General features: G+C 38.0%; 1 protein-coding gene across 1 annotated transcript in view; it reads left to right on the top strand.

The window, feature by feature from the left end:
* rhag (Rh associated glycoprotein) overlaps positions 1–14,076 on the top strand; it is a 45,852-nt gene extending 31,776 nt beyond the window's left edge. The window contains exons 6-10 of the mRNA XM_072557175.1: positions 1,886–2,023; positions 5,166–5,299; positions 10,049–10,158; positions 12,480–12,553; positions 13,374–14,076. Of these exons, the coding sequence (XP_072413276.1) occupies positions 1,886–2,023; positions 5,166–5,299; positions 10,049–10,158; positions 12,480–12,553; positions 13,374–13,451 (534 nt within the window). The 3' untranslated portion in view covers positions 13,452–14,076. The remainder of the gene's footprint in view (positions 1–1,885; positions 2,024–5,165; positions 5,300–10,048; positions 10,159–12,479; positions 12,554–13,373) is intronic.
* Positions 14,077–23,109: the final 9,033 nt, after the last annotated feature.

The raw sequence follows: 23,109 nt of genomic DNA, 5'->3' as shown, positions 1-23,109 counted from the left end.
AGAATGAATACTTTCATTTTATCATACACCCAGATATTCCAATGGCCAGCTGGTTAGTGGAGCCATGCAGATTGGAATTCTGAGCCACGACAATCTGGAATCCCAAAGGCAACAGGCTCTGTGGGAATCCCCTGGAAAATTGAATGGGACTTTCTACTGTCTCTGGATCACTCTGAAAGAATCTATGAAATGTAGAGAATTCAGAGGGATCTGCCTCAGGCAGGTTAATATTTACCCAGAAAAACTCAGAAGAGAACACCCTTCTCACTCATATCAGAACTCCTTTCCATCCACTGAGTCGACAGTGTGGTGCTGGAATAGCACAGTAGGTCAGGCAGCATCCAAGGAGCAGGAGAGTTGATGTTTCAGGCATAAGACTTTCATCAGGAATGATGAAGGGCTTATTCCCGAAACATTGAGTCTCCTTTTCCTCAGATGCTGCCTGACCTGCTGTGTTTTTCCAGCATCACACTCTCAACTCTGATCTCCAGCATCTGCAGTTCTCATTTTTTTTCCATCCACTCGCCCTGACATACCCCACACCCTAACCTGTAAGTGTGAGTTGGCAGATAGAAGGTGGTGGTACATATGCTAGTGGAGTACAGAACATTAGTGACCTTCTTGCTGCACTGATAAGTGTAATTTCTCACTCACAATACAGCTCTCAAACAAACTACAGTCTATATATCCAGGTCTCGTGGGTCTGGTTGTATGACTTCCTGTGGCAATTGGCAGGAAATAAGATTGCACTCCTCTCCACCTCCCCATCTATCCAAGTCCCTTTCTGAAATGTGAGAGCAAACTTTCCTTTCTTCAGGATCATGTCTTTGATGATAATGATTAAGCACCACAGTGTGAGGGACAGTTTCTGGCTTGCGATGCCTGAAATGGTTTGCAATTGTTACTTAAATATGGTGCCAGTGGTAGGAACGCCACATGGTCCTGGCAGTATAAGTGAGCACTCTCCACTTTTCCGGTCACATGAATAAGATGTCCAAGAGCCTAGTTGCATAATTAATGAGGTGAAGAGCAGAAGATTTGTAAGAAATGTCATTTTGTGTCATAAAAGATCGGTGCTGTGAATCTCATTCAACAAAACAAAAAACTGGGAATGAGTAAATCCCAGCCTTAAATGCTATTATTGCTTGAGGTGGAACACCTCAGCTATTTACCACAAAGAAGAGCCCTTCCATCCATAATAGCTTCATCAGCAATTGTAATAGGATGAATAGTCACCATGCTCCTACCAAGTGTTGGGAAAATTGTATCCCAGACTAAATTCCAAGAAATTCTAATGTTTGAGTCGATATATTTCCCTGGTCTTGCAATACTGCAGCATATCAATGTTAAGAAACTTGAGAAGTAAAGGATTTTGTGGATGTGAATTTCATCTGGGTGGTTACATTATTTCCTGACACAAGAGTTATGCAATTCAAGATGTAATTTCCCATGTGATGTCCTTCTATTGGACTTCAGTTAGACCTTCAGTGTAGCATTGATAGTTTTCAATTTTCACTGAGCATTAATGCACATGATGAGGCAGTGCATACAATGGCTGACATTTTTAAAATGTATCAATGTTCACCCTAACTCATACATTAATTAAATCTATATAAAGGATTTAAATGGTTATGCTCCACCGTGTGATCTTTAAACCAGGTTGTGGTCAAATATGTATTTACATTTTTGTGGGATTCATTTATATTGTAGTTTTTTTGACATTTTCTAATCAAAGATTCTTCCAAAATGTCTTCCAAAATGATAGCCTTTGAACCAATTATTTATTTTGACCGATTCTTACAAATTATGCTGATTTTTAACGTGTCAAGTAAATTTTGTTTTGCTGTTTCTCAAGTGAAACTAGTGCTTGCTTTCCTTTGTGCAGGTCCACATACAAAATGCTACTCTAGCAGGTGGTGTAGCCGCTGGGACCTCTGCTGACATGATGATCCACCCTTATGGAAGTCTGTTGATTGGATTTACGGCTGGAATAATCTCCACAGTTGGATTTAAATATCTGACAGTAGGTTTTGACACTTGCATTATTAAATCTCTGATTTTGTGAACGTGTCAATTTTTACCTTGATTTGGGAGCAATTGATCAAATTGAAGAACTCTCTCTGCATATATAAAACCCATTATTAAACCCCTATTTGTGAATGACCTACATTACAATTCATAACATACAATTTCAGCAAAAATTACAACTTGATTTTCTCTTTTGGAAAATTCACTAAAAATGTACATTTTTATAAATTTTATGCAGATACTTGCTTGTAACAGAACATGTTGGAAAAATTTAGTTGCAAACATAATTGCAGAAAATCACATTTATTTATTATTAATACATGCCTGCTAAATAAAGAAACACATCAACTAAATAGCTAAATTAAGAGAATAGATTGCCAACAATTTGTCAATAAATTACTCCACATTCTAACCTTGAAATTATTTCAGAAATGCTGGAAAAGTAATGGTGAGCTCACTACAATCATTACTTTTATATGTGAAAAGACCAGCACTCTGTGGAAAAGGGAGAGAAGTGAACTGCCACAAACTGCTGAATGTTTTGTGCTGCTCTATTTTTAGCCTCACAGAAATAGAGGCTAATAGTTCACACAAGGTTCTGAGAAAGGGTCACTGAACCCAAAACATTAACTCTGATTTCTTTCCACAGATGCTGTCAGACCTTCTGAGCTTTCCAACAATGTCTGTTTTTGTCTCTGATTTCCAGCATTGGCAGACCTTTCCGTTTTTATTGATTCTAATTCACCCTTTTCTCTTCTGGGTCATTTGCTCTGTTTTTTCACCATCCTTAAAATTAATTGCTGAGAGTCATATGGATCTACAATATAGAAAAAAAGCCATTTGGCCTATTGCATCTATGCCAGTCAAAAAAGAAAGTAACAATTCTAATCTCATTTTCTAGCCTTGTATGCCTTGCTTTGCAGGTGCACATCTGAATACCTTTTAAATGTAATGATGGTGTCTACTTCTACCAATCTTAAAAGGAGTTAGTTCCAGGTTCCCACCACCCTCTGGGTGAAAAGGTTTTCCTCACATCTCCTCCAAACTTTCTGCAGCTTACGTGAAATTTATGTCCCCAGCCACTGATCCCTCCATCAATGACTAACCTATTTATGCCATTCATAATTTTATGCATCTCAATCTCCTATACTTTAAGGTCAACAACCAGTTTGTCCAATCTCTCTTCATAACTAAAACTCTCCAGCCCAGTCAATATCCTGATAAATCAGGAAACTAGAAAAATCAGGATACTAGCAAATCTACCTTAAGGTGATTGATTATTGACTCCATCATTTAGAAGGTGCCAAAAGTCCTGTTAATGTCACCATACCATTAACAATTTAAATTTTACAGAAATATACAGCACAAAAATATTACAAACTAAAAAGGAGGAAAATATCCTGTCCAGGATATTCACCGTGAGATTATCCACTCCTCTGAATTCTGGGCCATACTATTAATCCTCTACAGCCCAATTAGAGAATAACCTATGGACATTTACAAATATTTCCAACTGATTGTAGATGCAACCTTTGCTATTTCTTTTATCAATAGGTAATGACATTCAGAAGGATAATTTAATCAAACCTGTTCTGCTGGAAATCGGTTGGATCAGATCAGCTTCCCAATTTACACTCACCTGATTTTATGTTGAGTTTAAATGTAACTGAAAATGACTTTCTACCCCCTCTATAGTCTCTTCCTTCAGTCACAAATGCAGAGAAGTAATTTTAAACATTTAGATCAATCACATTATTTTATTGTATGATAGCAAGTGAAGGAGACAACAAAAAAGGATGGAATCAGTGTTAGATTAGATTATATTAGTGTGGAAACAGGCCCTTCGGCCCAACAAGTCCACACCGACCCGCAACCCACTCATACCCCTTACCTAACACTACGGGCAATTTAGCATGGCCAATTCACCTAACCTGCACATCTTTGGACTGTGGGAGGAAACCCACACAGACACGGGGAGAACGTACAAACTCCACACAGTCAGTCGCCTGAGGCGGGAATTGAACCCGGGTCTCTGGCGCTGTGAGGCAACAGTGCTAACTGCTATGCCACCGTGTCGCCCACCCGTGTTCTGTGACTTTTAATCATAAAGATCCAAACTTCCTTTTGAAACATAAAAAGGTGTTTGATTAGTATTAGTGAATGAAAACTTGTTTGATAGTTCATTTAGCATCAACAAGGAAATTACCAATGTGCTGTTTTCACTCTACTGTCAAACCTTCACTGAACAAAGTCTGTTACACTTCTGAAAATAAAGTATAGGATATTGGACTGAGACCAGCTGTGAGGAATTGATTTTTGTATCAGAAGATAATAATGTTTGTTTTCTGAATTTATATCAGATCAGTCAATATCTGACCCAGAAAGATGTGTTAACAGATAGTTTGGCATCTCTTAAAATATATGTTTTACCCAGCTCCTTAATAAGTTGTACCTCAGTGTGGAAAAGAAAATATCAGCTAGAAGCCAAGAATAGAATACATGTTACTTTTAGCTACAGATAGCTAACAGATTCACAATCCTTTTTGGATTTTAAAACATTAGAATGACCTAATAAAACAAAACGATTATCAGGCATGCCAGAAAAATAAAAACTGATTTTAAAAGATTTCAAAATGAAAAGAAAATAAACAACTTTGACAGAAAAATTTTACAGAAAAAGTAATGGAGAAAGAATAAATTTGAACGGTAATTCAATATTAATATTAAGACAAGATGAAATAAGGGAAAAGGAAGCCATTTTGAGCTTTGCTGCCTGGTTGGCAATGTGGTGGCGTAGGTTTCCTGGTCATGATAAAGTTCTTCTGATTTATATCCTAGTAACAGAACAGACAAAAGCAAAGTGTTTAGCAAAATTATTTTGATCACCAAGACCTAACGCACACTTCCAATAGTTTTAAAGTTTTTATTTTTAAATTCTCTTCATTTGATCTCAACCTTTCTGCTTCTGCAATGATTGAGTGATTGGCTAGTGAAGAATGGAGGTTGTTTATAGTGATTTTGACTCATAAAATAATGTTAGATAACCATTTGTAACCCAAATAAAAATGCTTCCCATTCTCAAGAAGAAAATAAAGCAATTATTTTACTAATTAGTTCTTTCTTTATTCTCTCTCCAGCCAATTTTAGCATCTAAATTGAAAATACATGATACCTGTGGTGTACACAATCTTCATGGCATGCCTGGAATACTTGGAGGTCTGGCTGGTATAATTGCATCTGCCATGGCCAGTGAAAAGGTATATGGTCCAGGGTAAGTTTTGTTAAGGGACACAATTTATTGTGGTTGATTAAGTTCTACATTTTAAATACCGTGCACAGATTTTGGCCATTTATTTGGAAAAGCAACCTTGAACTACTGGGAATGGAATACTAACTGACACATTGTCCTATCTCTCTTGGACTGTGACCCCAACACCAACCATTAAGTTATTGAATGCTAAGACTGCAACTGATCTCATCGTCTCTGGAAATTTTCCCTCTACAGATTTCAGTCTCACTGTCACATAAACCCAAACAAGCTACTTTTTCTTCCTTTTCAAGATCCACAAACAGATTTGCCATAGTAGACCCATCACTTCAGCTGGTTTGTCCCTCATAATTGACTTCTTAACAATGTTGTCCCCTCTTGTGTCATCTCTTTCTCAAATTCCACATGGTTCTAATGAAGCTTGATATATGCTTGAGAAATAGCATAAATTCAGCACAATATAACGTGGAATTCAATCATTTTCAATTGTAATCTTTTCCCCATTTTAAGAAATGATAACAATTACTAATCTTGCTCCTTTTCACATTCACACATCCATTCCAAACATTATTGGTTTCTTTACTTGTTCTATTACCACCTTTTTTGTCTTGCACCATTATCCCTTGGCATTAAGGGTAGAAATTGAGATTTTTTTTAAACTTTTGCAATGAAATGACACTTTTTTATATATTTCCATTCTCCACCTGTGAAGACTACATCTTTTCATGTCCTTTGATTTTATACTGTGGAGTAAATAAAAGCAGAAGATATTGGTTTAAACCAAGAAGACTATGTAAAAAAGATGGCTGCAATTTTTGTGGAGCATATTGTGAATTGCACACAACACTGCTTTCCCTGGAACAGTGAAATGGAGAGTAGATACCCTGGAACAAAGGGATTTGATCTGAAGGGGATAATTCCTTGGCAACATCTTGGTTAGCTCCTTCCCAAGTGACCGTGGGCTTGTGTGAAGCCAGAACAGCAGAGAGCTATCTAATCTGCAAACAGAACGCATAAACAAAATCTCTTTCTCTTGTGGAGGTACAAGTAACAGTTAGCTGGCTTCCACTCTACTCACCTTCCTCTGCAAGTCATCTGTTGAAGGAGGAATAAAATACGCCTAGATATAGTGAAAGGATTAACACTCAACCAGTGAATGAAAGAGAGCATCAGTTTGCAAACAACCTTGTGCTAACAGCAAACAACTAAAAGAAACAAATTATTGCATCCTGTGTTCCAGATTAGTGCCATCAAACTGTGTTTCCTTGAATTTTTTTCATTTTCCACTCTTAATATCAGTGTCTTGTCTGTCTTTGTGTGGCTGTATGTATGAAGGGGGAAATTTAGAAAAAGAGAAAGTTCATGTGTAGAGTTATAAGTTAGCAATTCACATTTCCTAATTTCAATTAATTAAAGGCAATTTGATCAAATAATCAGCTACTTTCATATTAAGTACAGAAAAACTAGTGAGTTTTTTTCTTTTAACTGGAGTTCATCAGTCAGGTAAATTGCAGACTTTACATAGTTTGACTAAATCATTTCAAAACTGTAAAAGTTCCTGGAATAAGGGGACTTGATTTCCAGTGCACAATCCTAGTGAGTTATAACACTATTTAATCTGGATGTTAAGCTCTTCTTCAGCTGAGTCAACAGCTGAATAGATATTTGGTGATTTAATAATCCCAATATTGCAGGAAGAAATTTGCACTATTGAAGTGCAATCTGGACTACAGCAACAATACTTTTTTTATTTTGCGATGACTGCTTCTGGAACTGAGCTTCTGTCAAGCATTTTATCCAGTTGTGATTTGTCAGTAAACATTGATGACAGCTATCAGCTGAGGGTGAACCATGGATAGTAAGATTGTTTCGATGCTGTTTCCCAAGAAGGTGCAGGCTAAGGGAGGCCTAGGGCATTAGTTTGAGGCAGGAAGGGACCAGGGTTCAATTCCACTCTCGGGCAATTGTCTGTGTGGTGTTTGCACATTCTCCCTGTCAGTTCATGGGTTTCCTCCGTTAGTCCAAAGATGCGCAGTTGAGGTGGATTGGCCATACTAAATTATTCGTGGTGTAGGTTAGGTGGACTAGTCACGGAAAATGCAGAATTACAGGTATAGCATAGGGGGCAGGATTCTGTTTGGAAGGTCAGTGTGGACTCGAATGGCCTGCTTCCACACTGTAGGTATTCTATAGCTCAAAATCTTGTTTGAATGTTTTGTGATCACAGTTCCTCTCTCAAAGTCTGAGAATGCATCTTTGTTCTGCTACATGTTGTACTTTATGCCAATACTGCTGCCTGTACATTGAGACACCTGTCTGGCTTCTCTCAGGCTGTGAGTGTCAGCACATACACACAGCCTGAGGCTGCTTGCTTCTTATCTCTAAATAAGATTCTTCAACTTCTTATGTTCTGTAACACTCCTTTAATGCCTTATTACATTGTAGATTACCAAAAACAACTTCTTCAATAGTGTCTAAGACTTCTCTGTTCACGCACACATTCAAGACTGTTGTGTCTTTTCTTAATGATGTCAGAGACAGGTCATCACATATCATGACATACATGAATCTTATTATATATTTTTCCCCAAGCTTCTCTCTACATTGTATTTAGTCTACATTATTCCAGTAAGTTACTTTACTTACTTGAAACTTCGTAATCACTACTGCCATGATTACAATCATTATAACCATTAGAATTGTTAAGAGCAATATCCCCATCTTGACATCCCCTCAAGGTCAAAATCTCGCAGCTTGAGATAGCTTGGAACTCTGACTGGAGATCCCAATCTGGTTCGCTTGAGTTTAGCATTAAGTTGGTGGTGTTGTGCCACTTCCAGAATTGTCAGCCTGCTCCGTACACTGATGTATGTAGTAAAACATACTTGGTCTCAATTCTTGGCTCAAGTAAGATCAATACACTTTGTCTCTAAATGCTGTTTCAGGTACTTTTACAAAATAAGATCTCAGTTGGCCTGTTTTTCTGATGACCATGGATTCTGACCTCTTGTTTCTCAACCAGACTGTCGATCCTGACTTTAAGGTTAACAGTGTGTTCACTCTGTGTTTTAGCAACTTTACTGTTTTCTACTTTTTTATAGTTGTATTATCATCTCCTAGTCCTAAGAAGACATTTCTCACTTATGATGCTAATCTAAAATTGATACATCTGTTTTCAACCTTCACCCCATTAATAATTCCACCGGTTAATCTTGCACTGAAATTGAATTATATCTTAGAATGTCCCAGTCAACACCATCAGCATCCTTGGTTATGTCCTTTTCAAGTTTCAGGAAAGTCTCATCAGAAGTGCCGGAATAGTAGTATAAAGTTGGGAAGGAGTTGACTTTTAAACCGCACAAAGTTTCATGGTTTTAGGTCAAAAATGAGCAAGGAAATCTTCTGCTGCTTATCCCCTACCGCTCCTGCCACTAGGAACTCAGCTGGTCAAGTCCTAAAAGACATAAATGCTCGGTTGGTTCTAAAACAGGCAATGAGGGCATAAATATGAAGGAAAATCAACTTGACCTCATCTTCACCAATCTACCTTTCACAAATGACATGCATGACAGTAATGGTAGATGTAACCACCGCACAGTCTTTGTGGAGATGAAGGCCTGGCTTGGCATTTAAGCTTCTACTGTGTTGTGGAATCCCACCACCATGCTAAATGGGATAGATTTCAAACAGAGCCAGCAATTCACAGCTCATGAGGCGCAGTGCATCATCGGATTGTAACCACAGTCTGTCACCTCAAGGCCTAGCATTTCCCCAATTCCACCATAATTATCAAGCTGGGAGATCAACCCTAATTCAAGGAAGAATGAGAAGAATATGCCAAAAGCAACAGCAGACATACCTAAAATGTAGATGTCAACCTGATGAAGCTACAATACAGGACTAACTTCATGCCAAACAACAGAAGCAATAAGTGATGGACAGGGCTAAGTGATCTCATAACCAATCAATTAGGTCTAAGCTCTGCAGTCCTGCTACACTCATTGTGAATGGTGGTGGATAACTGAACAACTCACGAGAGGAGGAGGTTCAAGAGATTTCTCTAATTCAATGATGGGGGAGACCAGCAAATTAGTGCAAAAAGTAAGACTGAAGTATTTGCAACAATCTTGATTATAGACCATAATGCAGGAAAATGTCAAGCTTTTTGTTTTGATAGGAATAATGAAAAAAGAGCAGAGTATTAATTAAATGATGAATGATTGTGGAATTCGAAGGTGCAAAGAGTATTAAGTGGTCCAGCTAATAGGCAGGCATAGCACATAATCAGGAGAGCTCATTTTGGTTGTTTGTGATAAAGGAACTGTGATTTGTGGTAAAAACTGCTGGCAATCACAGCAAGCAGGCAGCATCCACGGAGACAAAACAAGCTAACTCTTCAGCAGAGTCATTGTCAGAGTGAAAACATTGTTTTAAAGTGTTTAGGTGTTACCTTTTAAGGATGGAGATGCGGGGAATTCCTTTCTCTCAGAGAGTTGTGCAATTTTGGAGCTCTCTGCCTCAGAAGGCCATGGTGATGTGAATATTTTTAAAGTGGAAATGCATAGATTCTTGTGAGGTAGGGGGTGTCAAAAGTTTTTGGGGATAGATAAGAATGTGTATTCAGCACATAGAGCAGCCATGAGCTTATTCAATGGTTCATTAGGCTTAAAACACCGAATGGCCTATTTTTGATCTTAATTCATATGTTTGTAACATGCACAATTTCTAATGTTCAACATTTTTGTTTGTTAGACTTATTCAAACTTTTCCAACTGGAAGATCTGGTATTGTACAGGCTGGATATCAAGCTGCTGGATTAGGTGCATCCCTTGGAGTGGCCCTTATTGGAGGGACTATCACAGGTCAGAAACCACAACACTACCAATAATAATTTGTTCTGTGAATAGTTTTAATCACAAATACACTTTCAGTATGATGTACTCTCAACAGTTAATCTGACAATCAACCAAGTCGAAAAAGAATGTTGTATTGTAATCAGTAACTCGGTTTTGATTTTGATGGAGGCCAAAGATCCAGTTGTTACACCTTGTAAATTTTTAATATATAAAGCTGGGTTCACCAACTGAAATTAATTATGACAATTAATCAAACTGTCTTGTTTTCTTGGCCTGATATTCTAATTGTCAAGATGGTGCTATGTAATTACTGGTTACTTCACCTGCAACTGTAAAAGCTGTGAAATCTGCCAGTACACCACCACCCTCACCTCCATCCAGGCCGCAAACAATCCTTTCACGCGAGACAGAGGTTCACCTGCCTCTCCTCCAACCTAGTTTACTGTATCTGATGCTCCCAATGTGGTTTTCTCTATACTGCGGAGACCAAACGTAAACTCCGGGCATATTTTGCTGAGCATCTCAGCCGGGCTTACAGGGGCTAACCTGATCTCCTAGTCACCACCCATTTTACTTTCTCTTCCCACTCCCTTTCCGACATGACCATCCTTGGCCTCCTCCTTTGCCACAACAAATCAAATCACAAATATAAGGAACAACAACTCATCTTCTGCCTGGGCAGCCTACAGTCCGGAGGACTCAATATTGAGTTCTCCAATTTCAAATAACCTCCCTTCCCATTCCCCAACTCCCTTCCCAGCCCTTCCCTTTCCCTTCCATTCCTCTAATCAATCCTGTCTTCCAGCTACCAACCATTTTCAGTTCTCCCATCGACCAACCAGGTTGTACCCTCTACCTGTGTTCACCTATCCCTACCTCACAAACCATTCCCCACCACCCCACCCCTTTATCCGAAACTCCCCTTACACCCATCCCCAGTCCTCAAGAAGGGTTACACCCAAAACGTTGACTTCTCCACCTCCTGATGCTGCCTAGCTGGCTGTGTTCTTCCAGCTTCTTGCTTGTCTATTTTGGATTCCAGCATCTGCAGTTTTTTTTGTCTCAAACAATACAGCTCCTAGCATCATGTTTGGCTGGAATTAAGAATTGTACATTGAAATGTGGGATAAGAAGATATATATTCAATTTCCAACTGAAAATACATTAGTCACATAATTTTGAGTTGGAAGTCATGTATTCAATCAAATTTTGTAACATGAATGAATAACTGACTATAACAAGTGGACCTACCCCAATGATACATTCTGCTTAGCTTTCATTGTATTTCCTTGTTCACCACAAATAAAGCACATTGACTATTTTATTGAGTAAATGTATGAGTTGGAACGTTCTTTGTCAGCCAGACCTGCAATGGAACAGCTTCCCTCTGTTAGAAAATTCTACGTGTATGTTCTTGGCAAATTCAAAGCATCATACTTATTCCAAGGGACTACCATACATCCACTCATGATCTGAAGTAGGCAGTCATAGTATACAGTAGCTAGCAAATCAAATGCACTCATTAAAAGAACTTGTACAAATTATTCCAAATTAGAATATTTACAAAAAGTGAGGAATTCAGACCAGACTAGATTTGGATGATTTTCAGCCCAGCCTTTTCTAAATTAGGTGCATAATGTCAGAATGTCTTTCTGTACATGTATAATAATAGCTTATATATTTTTATCTTATTGCGGTTTTCTGTAAAAGGGCATATGCACTTAGAATCCCTACAGTGTGGAAACAGGCTACTTAACCCAACAAGTCCACACTGACCCTCCAAAGAGTAACCTACCCAGACCCATTTCCCTACTACTCGACATTTACCCCTAACTAATGCACCTAATTTACACACCCCTGAACACTATGGGCATTTTAGCATGGCCAGTTCACCTAACCCGCATATAAACCATTCATCTTTGCTATGTCTATCCTTTTACTACAAAAGAGGTCATCATGTGAATGTTAATTTTACAAAAATATGCATCCATTCACATTGTTTAATAAATGTTTTAAGAGTGTCCAATTTCCTACACTAGTCTCATTTGGGTCTTATCTTATGCTCAGCATTCTTCATTAATCAACAAATCAATATTTGACTTCCACAGTTTTCCATTAGAGTGAACAGAATATTATGTCAGTAACTTATCATTCAAAGGACTGATAACTATTTATAAAGTTTGCAAAAATAATATTCAGAAAGAAAATTTTAATTAACTAAGAACTAACTACATTTCCATACGCAATGAAGTTCTCTCCTTTTACTATATGGAAAATTAATGTCCTAAAGAAACAGATAAATAATTATACTGTTCCTCTCTTCACAGGTTTCATTCTATGCATTTCTTTTTGGGGACAGCCACCAGATCAAAATTGTTTTGATGATGACATTTATTGGGAGGTATGAAACTGTTACATATTCATATAAAATTTTATATGAGAATACATTGTTTTTGTCTGCGTTCACAATTTCTAAGTCAATTCTTGCATTTAAATTGCTGATGCACTTACTTTATGCTTTTAATACACTTGGTATTGTCTTTAACATGTCTTGAGTTTTGAATCTCAGAAGTGATTATTTACTAGATCAGTGCTAATTTATGCTGAAGAAAAATCACCTGAGAGATGGTAGGATAATGGTATTCATCTGTAATACAACTGCAACCAGCAATCAGTCCACCTATGGACTTATGTTCAACTACTCCATACATGACTCAAGAACACACAATGTGGAAATTAAATACAAACCCTTCAAATATATTTAAGGTTGAGATCATGCATAGAGATACGCATCAATTGTGCAATCCATTCTAAAGCTGCAGTCAGCTCACTGTGCGAGATATGAATTGCAGACAGTAATTCTAAATTATTGTTATTCCTTGATCCTCACATTATTTTATTTGTAAAAATCTAATCACACTATTACATAATGAGGTAACTAAATAAGTATTTCTCAAGCAGAAGATCTAATGTAGACAGGATCCAAATGTATGGTTTTACACAATGGTTACATATTCAAATACAAAATTTTGATCAAGTGCTCCATTATTGTGCATGTGAGACATAAACTCACATTCCTCTATGATAACATTAGCCATAACCATCCAATTCAGGAATAAAATTGTTTTAAACTGACAGCATAAGTGAAAAGTTCAATTAATTTGCACAATCAAGCTTTATTTTTTCTCTTTCATAATGGTGATTCTTTTACTCATTTGCAGTTGCCAGATGGTGAAACTGAAAATGAAAATCTACTTTCAGCAGAACATGGAAGGCAGAACATTAATGCTGAAGCATGAACCAACATGACTTTTTTAAACACAGACATCAATATTTAGAGCCAACCAAAAAGAAATCAGAAACACTAATATTTCATCCAGAATATGTTATATAGAATAGTCTATTTAAATGAATAACAAAAGAAATCTGAAAATTATATTAGAATTTACTTGCTGTCCTTTACAAAATATTTTGTAAAGTAAAATAATCTGATAAAAATACGAAGTATGTTTCCCTATTGATAATATCCAAGCTTTTTTCTATTTCTTTTTATTCATATAATTTTCTAGTGCCCCATTTGATTTGCTTATACATAACACCTAGAATTCTCCCTTTTTTTATTATAGTTGCAGAAAGGCATGATGTCAAATGATTGTGGATTCAAAGACATTGCAGGACTCAAACTTACTTGTAGTCAATTAAATACAGAAAGAGTGTGGCATTACCAAAAGTTTATTGGTATAGATTCTTGATAATCATGGAAATGAAAGTTTATCAGGGGTAAGCAAAAATATGAGGTGAGATTATTAAATGATGAAGCAAGCATGAGGGAATGAGTGGTCTAGTGCTCCTAGTTCGAATGTGCATACATATGTTCATGAAGTTAAAAATCACACAACACCAGGTTATAGTCCAACAGGTTTAATTGGAAGCACACTAGCTTTCGGAGCGACGCTCCTAATCACCTGATGAAGGAGCGTCGCTCCGAAAGCTAGTGTGCTTCCAATTAAACCTATTGGACTATAACCTGGTGTTGTGTGATTTTTAACTTTGTACATCCCAGCCCAATACCGGCATCTCCAAATTATGTTCATGAAGATTTTCAGGTATATTAAACTAAGGCTGGCTTGTCTCATAGATTCTGTAGCACTTATTGAAGAAATATAGGGAGTTCTCTCAGTTTTCAAACTAAGGTTAATGCATTAACCAATATCACTAAAACAAAGTATTTAATTATTCATGTGAGTGTTGTTTGTGAGGCTTCACTGTGATGTAGATTTGTCTAACCTAAGATACATAAGAACAGTGACTATGCCTCATATATATAAAAAAACTATTATTACTTGTAGGATATTTGGGATATTTTGAGCATACAAAAGGCACTATATGAATGACAATTTTTTCTTAGCTACATAACACATATTAGAGCAATGGGATAGATACAAAAGTTAATCTGTGTTCTTCAAGTAAGGAGTAGAAGATAGCAAAGTGTTCTAAAAGCTGTCCAGTATCCAAAGGTCACATTGGGAAGTGCACATATAAGGACAGAACTGGGCTTGCTTATAATTCTTGTATGGTCAAATAACCTACTAAATTACTGGACTTAGATGTAGAATGGCTACTTCTTGATACTGGAGAGGTTGATATTTAAGAAAGTTGTTTTTCCTTGGTATGAAACTTTAATGGAATAATCATTCAAGTTTGAAATTGGTGAACAAACTAAGATCAAAAAAGCAAGATTGCTTTATAGCATTGGTACTGACAATACCTTTCCTACACAAATTCATTTCCAGAATAAATTACATTTAGATAACATAGTGAAACGTTCCTACGTGCTTAAGAAGAGTGCAGGAGAAATTAGTCAGATAACTAAATCCTTGGTTAAAGAGGTAAGCTTTAAGGAATGTCTTACAGAACAATAGAAAACAAGCTGGAGAGATTTAGAGAATTGTAAGGTTTACTGCCTTGACAGCGGAAGGGAGCTAGTGTTAAGGTGATGAACAAGAGGACCAAATTGGTTGAAAACAGAATTCTTGGATGGTTTTAGGACTCCAGGAGATCACACAGTTAGAGAAGAATGAAGGATTTGAACAGGAGGATAAAACATTTCAATTTAAAGCAAGTACTAGACACAGTTTCTCACTGGTAATGGGAAAAAACTATTATAAGCTATTTCAATAATAAATATAATTTGCAGCTTTCAAGACCTATGCACCTACGGGTAGTATAAGGCATTTACAAAATGTGCAGCAGGGAATAGAGTTGAAATATATATGGAAACAAAAAGATGCACAGAAAGCTACAAACTAATTATCTTGCAGGTGCAAAATTCCATAGGAATGCATGACAAAATAATCTTTTTTTATATTGGTGAGCAACAACAATCAACAATTACCACACTTTCGGCACATATTCAAGAAATGGAAAAATCAACAGCAATCTTTTCTTTATTCTGTGCAACATTCCACGTGACCTTTATTACAGAGTTATGAATCTAATATTTTTAATTTCTAAGAACAAGTATTTTGTACACCCTGTGCAATTTATCAAATGCTTGCATCAGATTATATTATGTAAGTACTCACAGTGTCTCTGCAAGAAAAATACATAGAAACAAAAAGTAACAGATGGCACAAAATATATCATATAGTTTGTGAAAGAAAAACTTAAATGTGTGCTTAATAGTTTTTACAAGAAATGTGTTTTCTGCTTTTGTGGAAAATTTCTCACATTTTTATTGCCTTGTTTATTTTCTACAAATGATTTATAATACAACAAAATTTATAATGAAAAGTATGGCAGTCATGTCATTGTTGTATTTGACAAAAGGCTCAAATGCTGTGAGTTGAAGTTCTACATCTAAAACAATGAAGCAAGACTCAATAAATTTAATAGTTTATTGTAAACTTACAGTACAGGAGGAATCCATTTGACCAATCACACCTCGGTCAAGCTCCAGCAAAATGATGGATGATATCTCATGAAAAACCTGTCACCCATATTTGGACTGACCTCGATATGATGTCAGTTCCATATTACATGGTTGACTCTTAATTGCTTCTAATGTGACCAAGCAAACCACCCACTATTACATTGCACAGTAGTGCAGAATCAGGTAGTGATTAATTAATCTATAATACTTGATGGTAAAGAATATTAAGAGGGTGGCACAGTGGTTCAGTGGTTACTACTACTGCCCCACAGTGCCAGCAACCTTGGGCAGCTCAGGTGTGGAGTTTGCACATTCTCCCATGTCTGCATGTGTTTCATCCAGGTGCTCCAGTTTCCTCCCACAGTCCAAAGATGCGCAGGTTAGGTAGATTGGCTATGCAAAATTGCCCAGTGTCCAGGGATATGCAAGCTATGTGGATTAACCATAGGAAATGCAGGGTTACACGGATAGGGTAGAGGGTTGCAATGCTCATCTGAGGGTCAACGTGGACTCAATGGGCCAAATGGAGGAAGGTCTGGGTAAACAATAGTAATGTATTTCAATTTCCATAATCAAGCAGAGCATGATAGTGACACAATTGACCAAGCCAGTTTCAAAGATTTGGTCCCAACTGATGCTGAGCCAGATGAACAACACTTGGCTTGTCTTTGAAACTAAATAGAAAACTTTGAACATCGGGTTGCATCAGTGGTCATAGAAACAAAGGCTCCCTTTAGACAGTGCTCAGACTGAGAATTTTTGATAAGGGATAGCATTACAGCTGTGCTGAGGGGTGATATTCCTGGAAATACATCCAGGGAAGTTAGTTGAGTGGAACTGAGAAATAAGAAAGGGATGATCACTTTATTGGAATTGTATTATAGACGCCCTAATAGTCAGAGGGAAATTGACAAACAAACTTGTAAGGAGATCTCAGCTAACTGTAAGAATAATAAGGTGGTTATGGTACGGTATTTTAACTTTCCAAACATAGACTGGGACTGCCATAGTGTTAAGTGTGTACAAGAAAATTTTCTGATTCAGTATGCGGATGTACCTACTAGAGATGGTGCAAAACTTGACCTACTCTTGGGAAATAAGGCAGGGCAGGTGACTGAGGTGTCAGTAGGAGAACACGTTGGGGCCAGTGACCATAATACTATTTGGTTTAAAATAGTGATGGAAAAGGATAGACCAGTTCTAAAAGTTGAAGTTTGAAATTGGAGAAAGGCCAATTTTGACGGAATTAGACAAGATTGGGGGCAGATGTTCACAGGTAAAGGGATGGCTGGAAAATGGGAAGCCTTCAGAAATGAGATAACGAGAATTCAGAGAAAGTATATTCCTGTTAAGGTGAAAGGAAAGGCTGGTAGGTATAGGGAATGCTGGATGACTAAAGAAATTGAGGGTTTGGTTAAGAAAAAGAAGGAAGCATATGTGAGGTATAGACAGGATAGATTGAGTGAATCCTTAGAAGAGTAAAAAAAAGTAGGAGTATACTTAAGAGGGGAATCAGGAGGGCAAAAAGGGGACATCAAATAGCTTTGGAAAATAGAATTAAGGAGAATCCAAAGGGTTTTTACAAATACGTTAAGGACAAAAGGGTAACTAGGGAGAGAATAGGACCACTCAAAAATCAGCAAGACGGCCTTTGTGTGGAGCCGCAGGAGATGGGGCAGATACTAAACGAGTATTTTGCATCAGTATTTACTGTGGAAAAGGATATGAAAGATAGAGAAAGTAGCGAAATAGATGGTGACACCTCGAAAAATGTCCATATTACAGAGGAGGAAGTCCTGGATGTCTTGAAACATATAAAGGTGGATAAATCCCCAGGACCTGATCAGGTGTACCCTACAACTCTGTGGGAAGCTAGAGAAGTGATTGCTGGGCCTCTTGCTGAGTTGTTTGGATCATCGATAGTCACAGGTGAGGTGCCAGAAGACTGGAGGTTGGCTAACGTGATACCACTGTATAAGAAGGGTGGTAAGGACAAGCCAGGGAACTATTGACCAGTAAACCTGACGTCGGTGGTGGGCAAGTTGTTGGAGGGAATCCTGAGGGACAGGATGTACATGTATTTGGAAAGGCAAGACCTGACTAGGGATAGTCAACCTGGCTTTGTGCATGGGAAATCATGTCTCACAAACTTGATTGAGTTTTTTGAAGAAGTAACAAAAAGGATTGATGAGAGCAGAGCTGTAGATGTGATCTATATGGACTTCAGTAAGGCGTTCGACAAGGTTCCCCATGGGAAACTGGTTAGCAAAGTTAGATCTCACGGAATAAAGGGAGAACTAGCCATTTGGATATAGAACTGGCTCAAAGGTAGAAGACAGAGGGTAATGGTGGTGGAAGGCTGTTTTTAGGACTGGAGGTCTGAGACCAGTGGAGTGCCACAAGGATCATTGTGTGGTCCTCTACTTTTTGTCATTTACATAAATGATTTGGATGCGAGCATAAGGGGTACAGTTAGCAAGTTTGCAGATGACACCAAAATTGGAGGTGCAGTGGACAGCGAAGAAGATTACCTCAGATTACAACAGGAACTTGACCAGATGGGCCAATGGGCTGAGAAGTGGCAGATGGAGTTTAATTCAGATAAATGCAAGGCGCTGCATTTTGGGAAAGCAAATCTTAGCAGGACTTATACACTTAATGGTAAGGTCCTAGAGAGTGTTGCTGAACAAAGAGACCTTGGAGTGCAGGTTCATAGCTCCTTGAAAGTGGAGTCACAGGTAGATAGGATAGTGAAGAAGGCGTTTGGTATGCTTTCCTTTATTGGTCAGAGTATTGAGTACAGGAGTTGGTACAGAGTATTGAGTACAGGTCATGTTGCGGCTGTACAGGACATTGGTTAGGCCACTGTTGAAATATTGCGTGCAATTCTTGTCTCCTTCCTATCAGAAGGATGTTGTGAAACTTGAAAGGATTCAGAAGAGATTTACAAGGATGTTGCCAGGGTTGGAGGATTTGAGCTATGGGGAGAGGTTGAACAGACTGGGTTGTTTTCCCTGGAGGCTGAGGGGTGACCTTACAGAGGTTTACAAAATTATGAGGGGCATGGATAGGATAAATAGGCAAAGTCTTTCTCCTGGAGTGGGGGAGTCCAGAACTAGATGGCATAGGTTTACGGTGAGAGGGGAAAGATATAAAAGGGACCTAAGGGGCAACTTTTTCACACAGAGGGTGGTACGTGTATGGAATGAGCTGCCAGAGGATGTGGTGGAGGCTGGTACGATTCCAACATTTAAAAGGCATTTGGATGGGTATATGAATAGGAAGGTTTTGGAGGGATATGGGCCGGGTGCTGGCAGGTGGGACTAGATTGAGTAGGACCGAAGGATCTGTTTCCATGCTGTACATCTCTATGACTCTAATGGTAAATCATTGGTGGCAAGTCTCAAAGTCTAAAATATACTCGCTCCAAGGTCAATATTTTATTTCTTAGCTATGTTGTCCAGAAAACTCTCTGCACTCTACTTTTGAAAGCTTTTTGCATAGGAGACTGGTCAAGATGATATCCATGGGATCCAGGGCAATTAGGCAAGTTGGATTCATCATTGGCTTCGTGGCACAAACCAAAGAGTGATTGTCAAAGGTTTTTTTGTAACTGGAGTGTTCAGTGCTGGGTAGTTTGTAGTGTAGTGTAGTGTAGAATAATGATTGTAGTGTACAATAATAATCTCAACATGAATGTAGGATACTTGATTGGTAACTTCATAGATGACATGAAAATTGTTTGTCATAGCAATAAGGAAAGTCTTAGACTGCAGGACGATACAGATGTGCTGATCCAATGGGCGGCACAATTGGTAAATGGAACTTAATGTGAAATATTATGAACTAATGGAGGAGAAACAAGGCAAGGGAATGCATAATGAATGAATCATCGGAAGTATAGAGGATCAGAGGGACCTTAGTATGTATGTGCGTAGATCAATCAAGGCAACAGGATAAGTGGATAAGGTTATTAAGAAGATACTTGCCTTTCTTAATTAAGTTATTGAAACGAAGAAAAGAGAGGTTTTGCTGAAACTGTATAAGGTATTAATTAGGCCACAGCTGGAATATATATACATTTTAACTAAAGTGAAACTAGATAGGTTGGGGTAGTTCTGTTTTGAAAGCTGAAAAGGGGCCGAACTGAGTTATACAAATTATGAGGGACAGATAGATAGGAATAAATTTTCCCCTGAATAAAGATGTCAATAACCAAGGAACATTAATTTAGGCCAGGAGGTTTAGAGGGGATTTAAGGAAGAATGTTTTTACCCAGTGGGTGATATATATCTCAAACGCACTAACTGAAAGTGCCATAGAGGCAAGAATCATCACATTTAATAGGTATTTGGATAAACACTTGAAACACTATACCGTACAAGACCAAGTGTTGAAAAGTGAAACCACAAAACATGGGTGTTTGATGACCAAAGGAAACATGATGGATTGAAAGCCTTCTTTCTGTTCTGGGAAACATTAAGAGTCATCAAAATTTCTTAGTCAAACAACTGTGGAGGATAAAATTGGATGTATTTAATTGATCATAGATGCTTGATCCACAGGGAAGTAAAGGGTTAGAAGAATCAATCAGGCAGAAAGGTGAAGTTTATGCAAAATTATATCAGTCTTGATCTTATTGGCATGAGATGCTACATGGCCTATTCTTGCTCTGACTTCTTGCACTTCAGTACAAAATAATAGTAATCGTCTTGCTCCTCCATTGCTCAAGGCTCATGAAGACTGGTTAATAAAAGTAAAGTTGTCATAATCCCAGAGGATCATAGGGCTGCCCTCTCAGTAGAGAGATGACTGGTAGCAAGTTTAACCTAAGTGGCACCACACCTCAGGCATGGTTGAGAAACTAGAACACTCATGGTGCCCACAGCTGGTATGAGAATTGAACCCACACTGTTCGCATCAATCTACATTACAAACTTGCTGTCCACCCAACTGACCCAACTGACAAACCACTGGTTAATGATATAGCAGTGAGATAAACATTCATGGAATTTGATTCCCATCAAATTGAATTTTTTTTGGCAGCATGTTAAAATGATGCCAAAAATGTATCTTTCCATAACCAAAATCTTTATTGAGTTAAAGCTACTTGTGCTGGATGACTACTGAGGTTTTGTTTTGGACGGATATCTACTTTTATTTTAAAGCTGATAAATTACTTTTTTTATTTTGTGTAATACATATTTCTTCTGTTCACTTAAAAAAATGCTACTTAAATTATTGCTGAGAGACACATATTTTTTACTCTATGTGCTGAGACATATAACTTGACCTTGCAATTTAAATGACTGAATAGACTGATCATAGTACAAAGGAAGGAAAAGCATACACAAATTAGTTGGGTCCTCAAATTAGTCAAACGATTGGACCTTGTTTTCTTGAAATGACTACAGCATGATAATGGGAAGGATAGTGCAAATTATGACCATTCGACTTGATTTAGTTTCATTCACTCACTGTTTCTTACTTATAATGAGAAAAAAATGGCGAAAGGGCAGGGAGTGGAATTAGGGAAGTTGTTCTTGCAGAGCGCCAACATGCACATGTCAAGCCAAATGGCCTGCTTTTGAGTACTTATCAATCAATCCTTGCCTTTGTTTTCAGATTGCAGCTATTCATGACCCTGCCATTCATACCATCTCTGCACATATTTTATTTCTGTATTATCCCTAGACTATGGAAACAGGGCATTCGGCCCAACAAGGCCACATCAACTCTCCAAAGAGCATCCCACCCAAACCCATCTCCCTGCCCTATATTTCCCATGGCAAATCCACCTAACTTACACATCCCTAAACTCTATGGGCAATTTAGCATGGCCAATCCACCTAACCTGCACATCTTTGGACTGTGGGAGGAAATAGGGGCACCCAGAGGAAACCAACACTGACACGAGGAGAATGTGCGAATACCACATAGACAGTTGCCTGAGGCTGAAATTGAACCCAGATCCCTGGCACTGTAAGGCAGCAGTGCTAATCAGTGAGCCCCCAAGGCCCACCATTTCTTTCTGCTTTCATTACCTTTTGGTCTTGAACCACAAAGCCCTTTGTAATTCAATCTTTTCTGCCTTCACCCTATACAAGATATTTTGTTCTTTTCCCACCTCTCCCCTGTCATTTGTTAAAAACAATTGCATTTCTAACTTTTTCCAATGTCTAATGATAGATTACAGCTTTACATTTTTTTCCCCAAATTATAATTTATTCATAAGTTTTTTAAAAATTGCATGAGCTTAAAAAACAAATGCAAAACAGTGTCTTTCAATATTGTACTTCTTAAAAAACCCTGGCAATGTCTGGTATTGCTGCATTTGGACAAGGGTTGCTTCAGTATCTAACGAGTTTTAAATGGTGTTGAACATTGTGCAATCATCCATAAACATCATCATTCTGCCTCTATGATGGAAGGCCATTGATGAGGCAGCTGAAGATGGCTGAGCCTAGGACATTACCAAGCCTGAAAAACCTGTAGCGATGCCCCAGAATATAGATGATAGCCTTCAACATTCACAACAATCTTCCTTTGGGCCAGGCACAACTCCAACCATTGGAGAAATTTTCCCCGATTCACACTGACTGCAATTTTACAAAGGTTCTTTCATGTAATGCCATGATGTCAAGGGTAATCACTCTCCCTTCACATCTCTAATTCATTTCTTCCGCCCATGTTAGGAAGATTGCTGTAATGAGGTGAGGCACTGACTTGCTCTATCAGAATCGATGGCCCTTCCACCAGTTTGCTGATGATCAAGAACAGACCGATTGGACAGTAATCAGCTACTCTGGATTTGTCTTGATTTTTGTGCAAGATACACCTGAGCAATTTTCCACATAGTCAGGTAGATTGCCAGTGCAGTTGCTTCTATTTGCAGTACTATTGTTGAAATGTTGGCTGAGCCATGGTATTTTCAGTATTCAGTGCCTTTTCTGATTTCATAAGGAGTGAATTCAAGTGGTTGAAGATCAGCATCTATGATGTATGGCACTTCAGGAGAAGCTGAG

This window comes from Chiloscyllium punctatum, chromosome 3 (genome assembly GCF_047496795.1).
Source record: "Chiloscyllium punctatum isolate Juve2018m chromosome 3, sChiPun1.3, whole genome shotgun sequence".
NCBI classification, from domain to species: domain Eukaryota; kingdom Metazoa; phylum Chordata; class Chondrichthyes; order Orectolobiformes; family Hemiscylliidae; genus Chiloscyllium; species Chiloscyllium punctatum.
The sequence above is the reverse complement of the archived record's forward strand: the minus strand, read 5'-3'. Positions and strand labels throughout refer to the sequence as shown.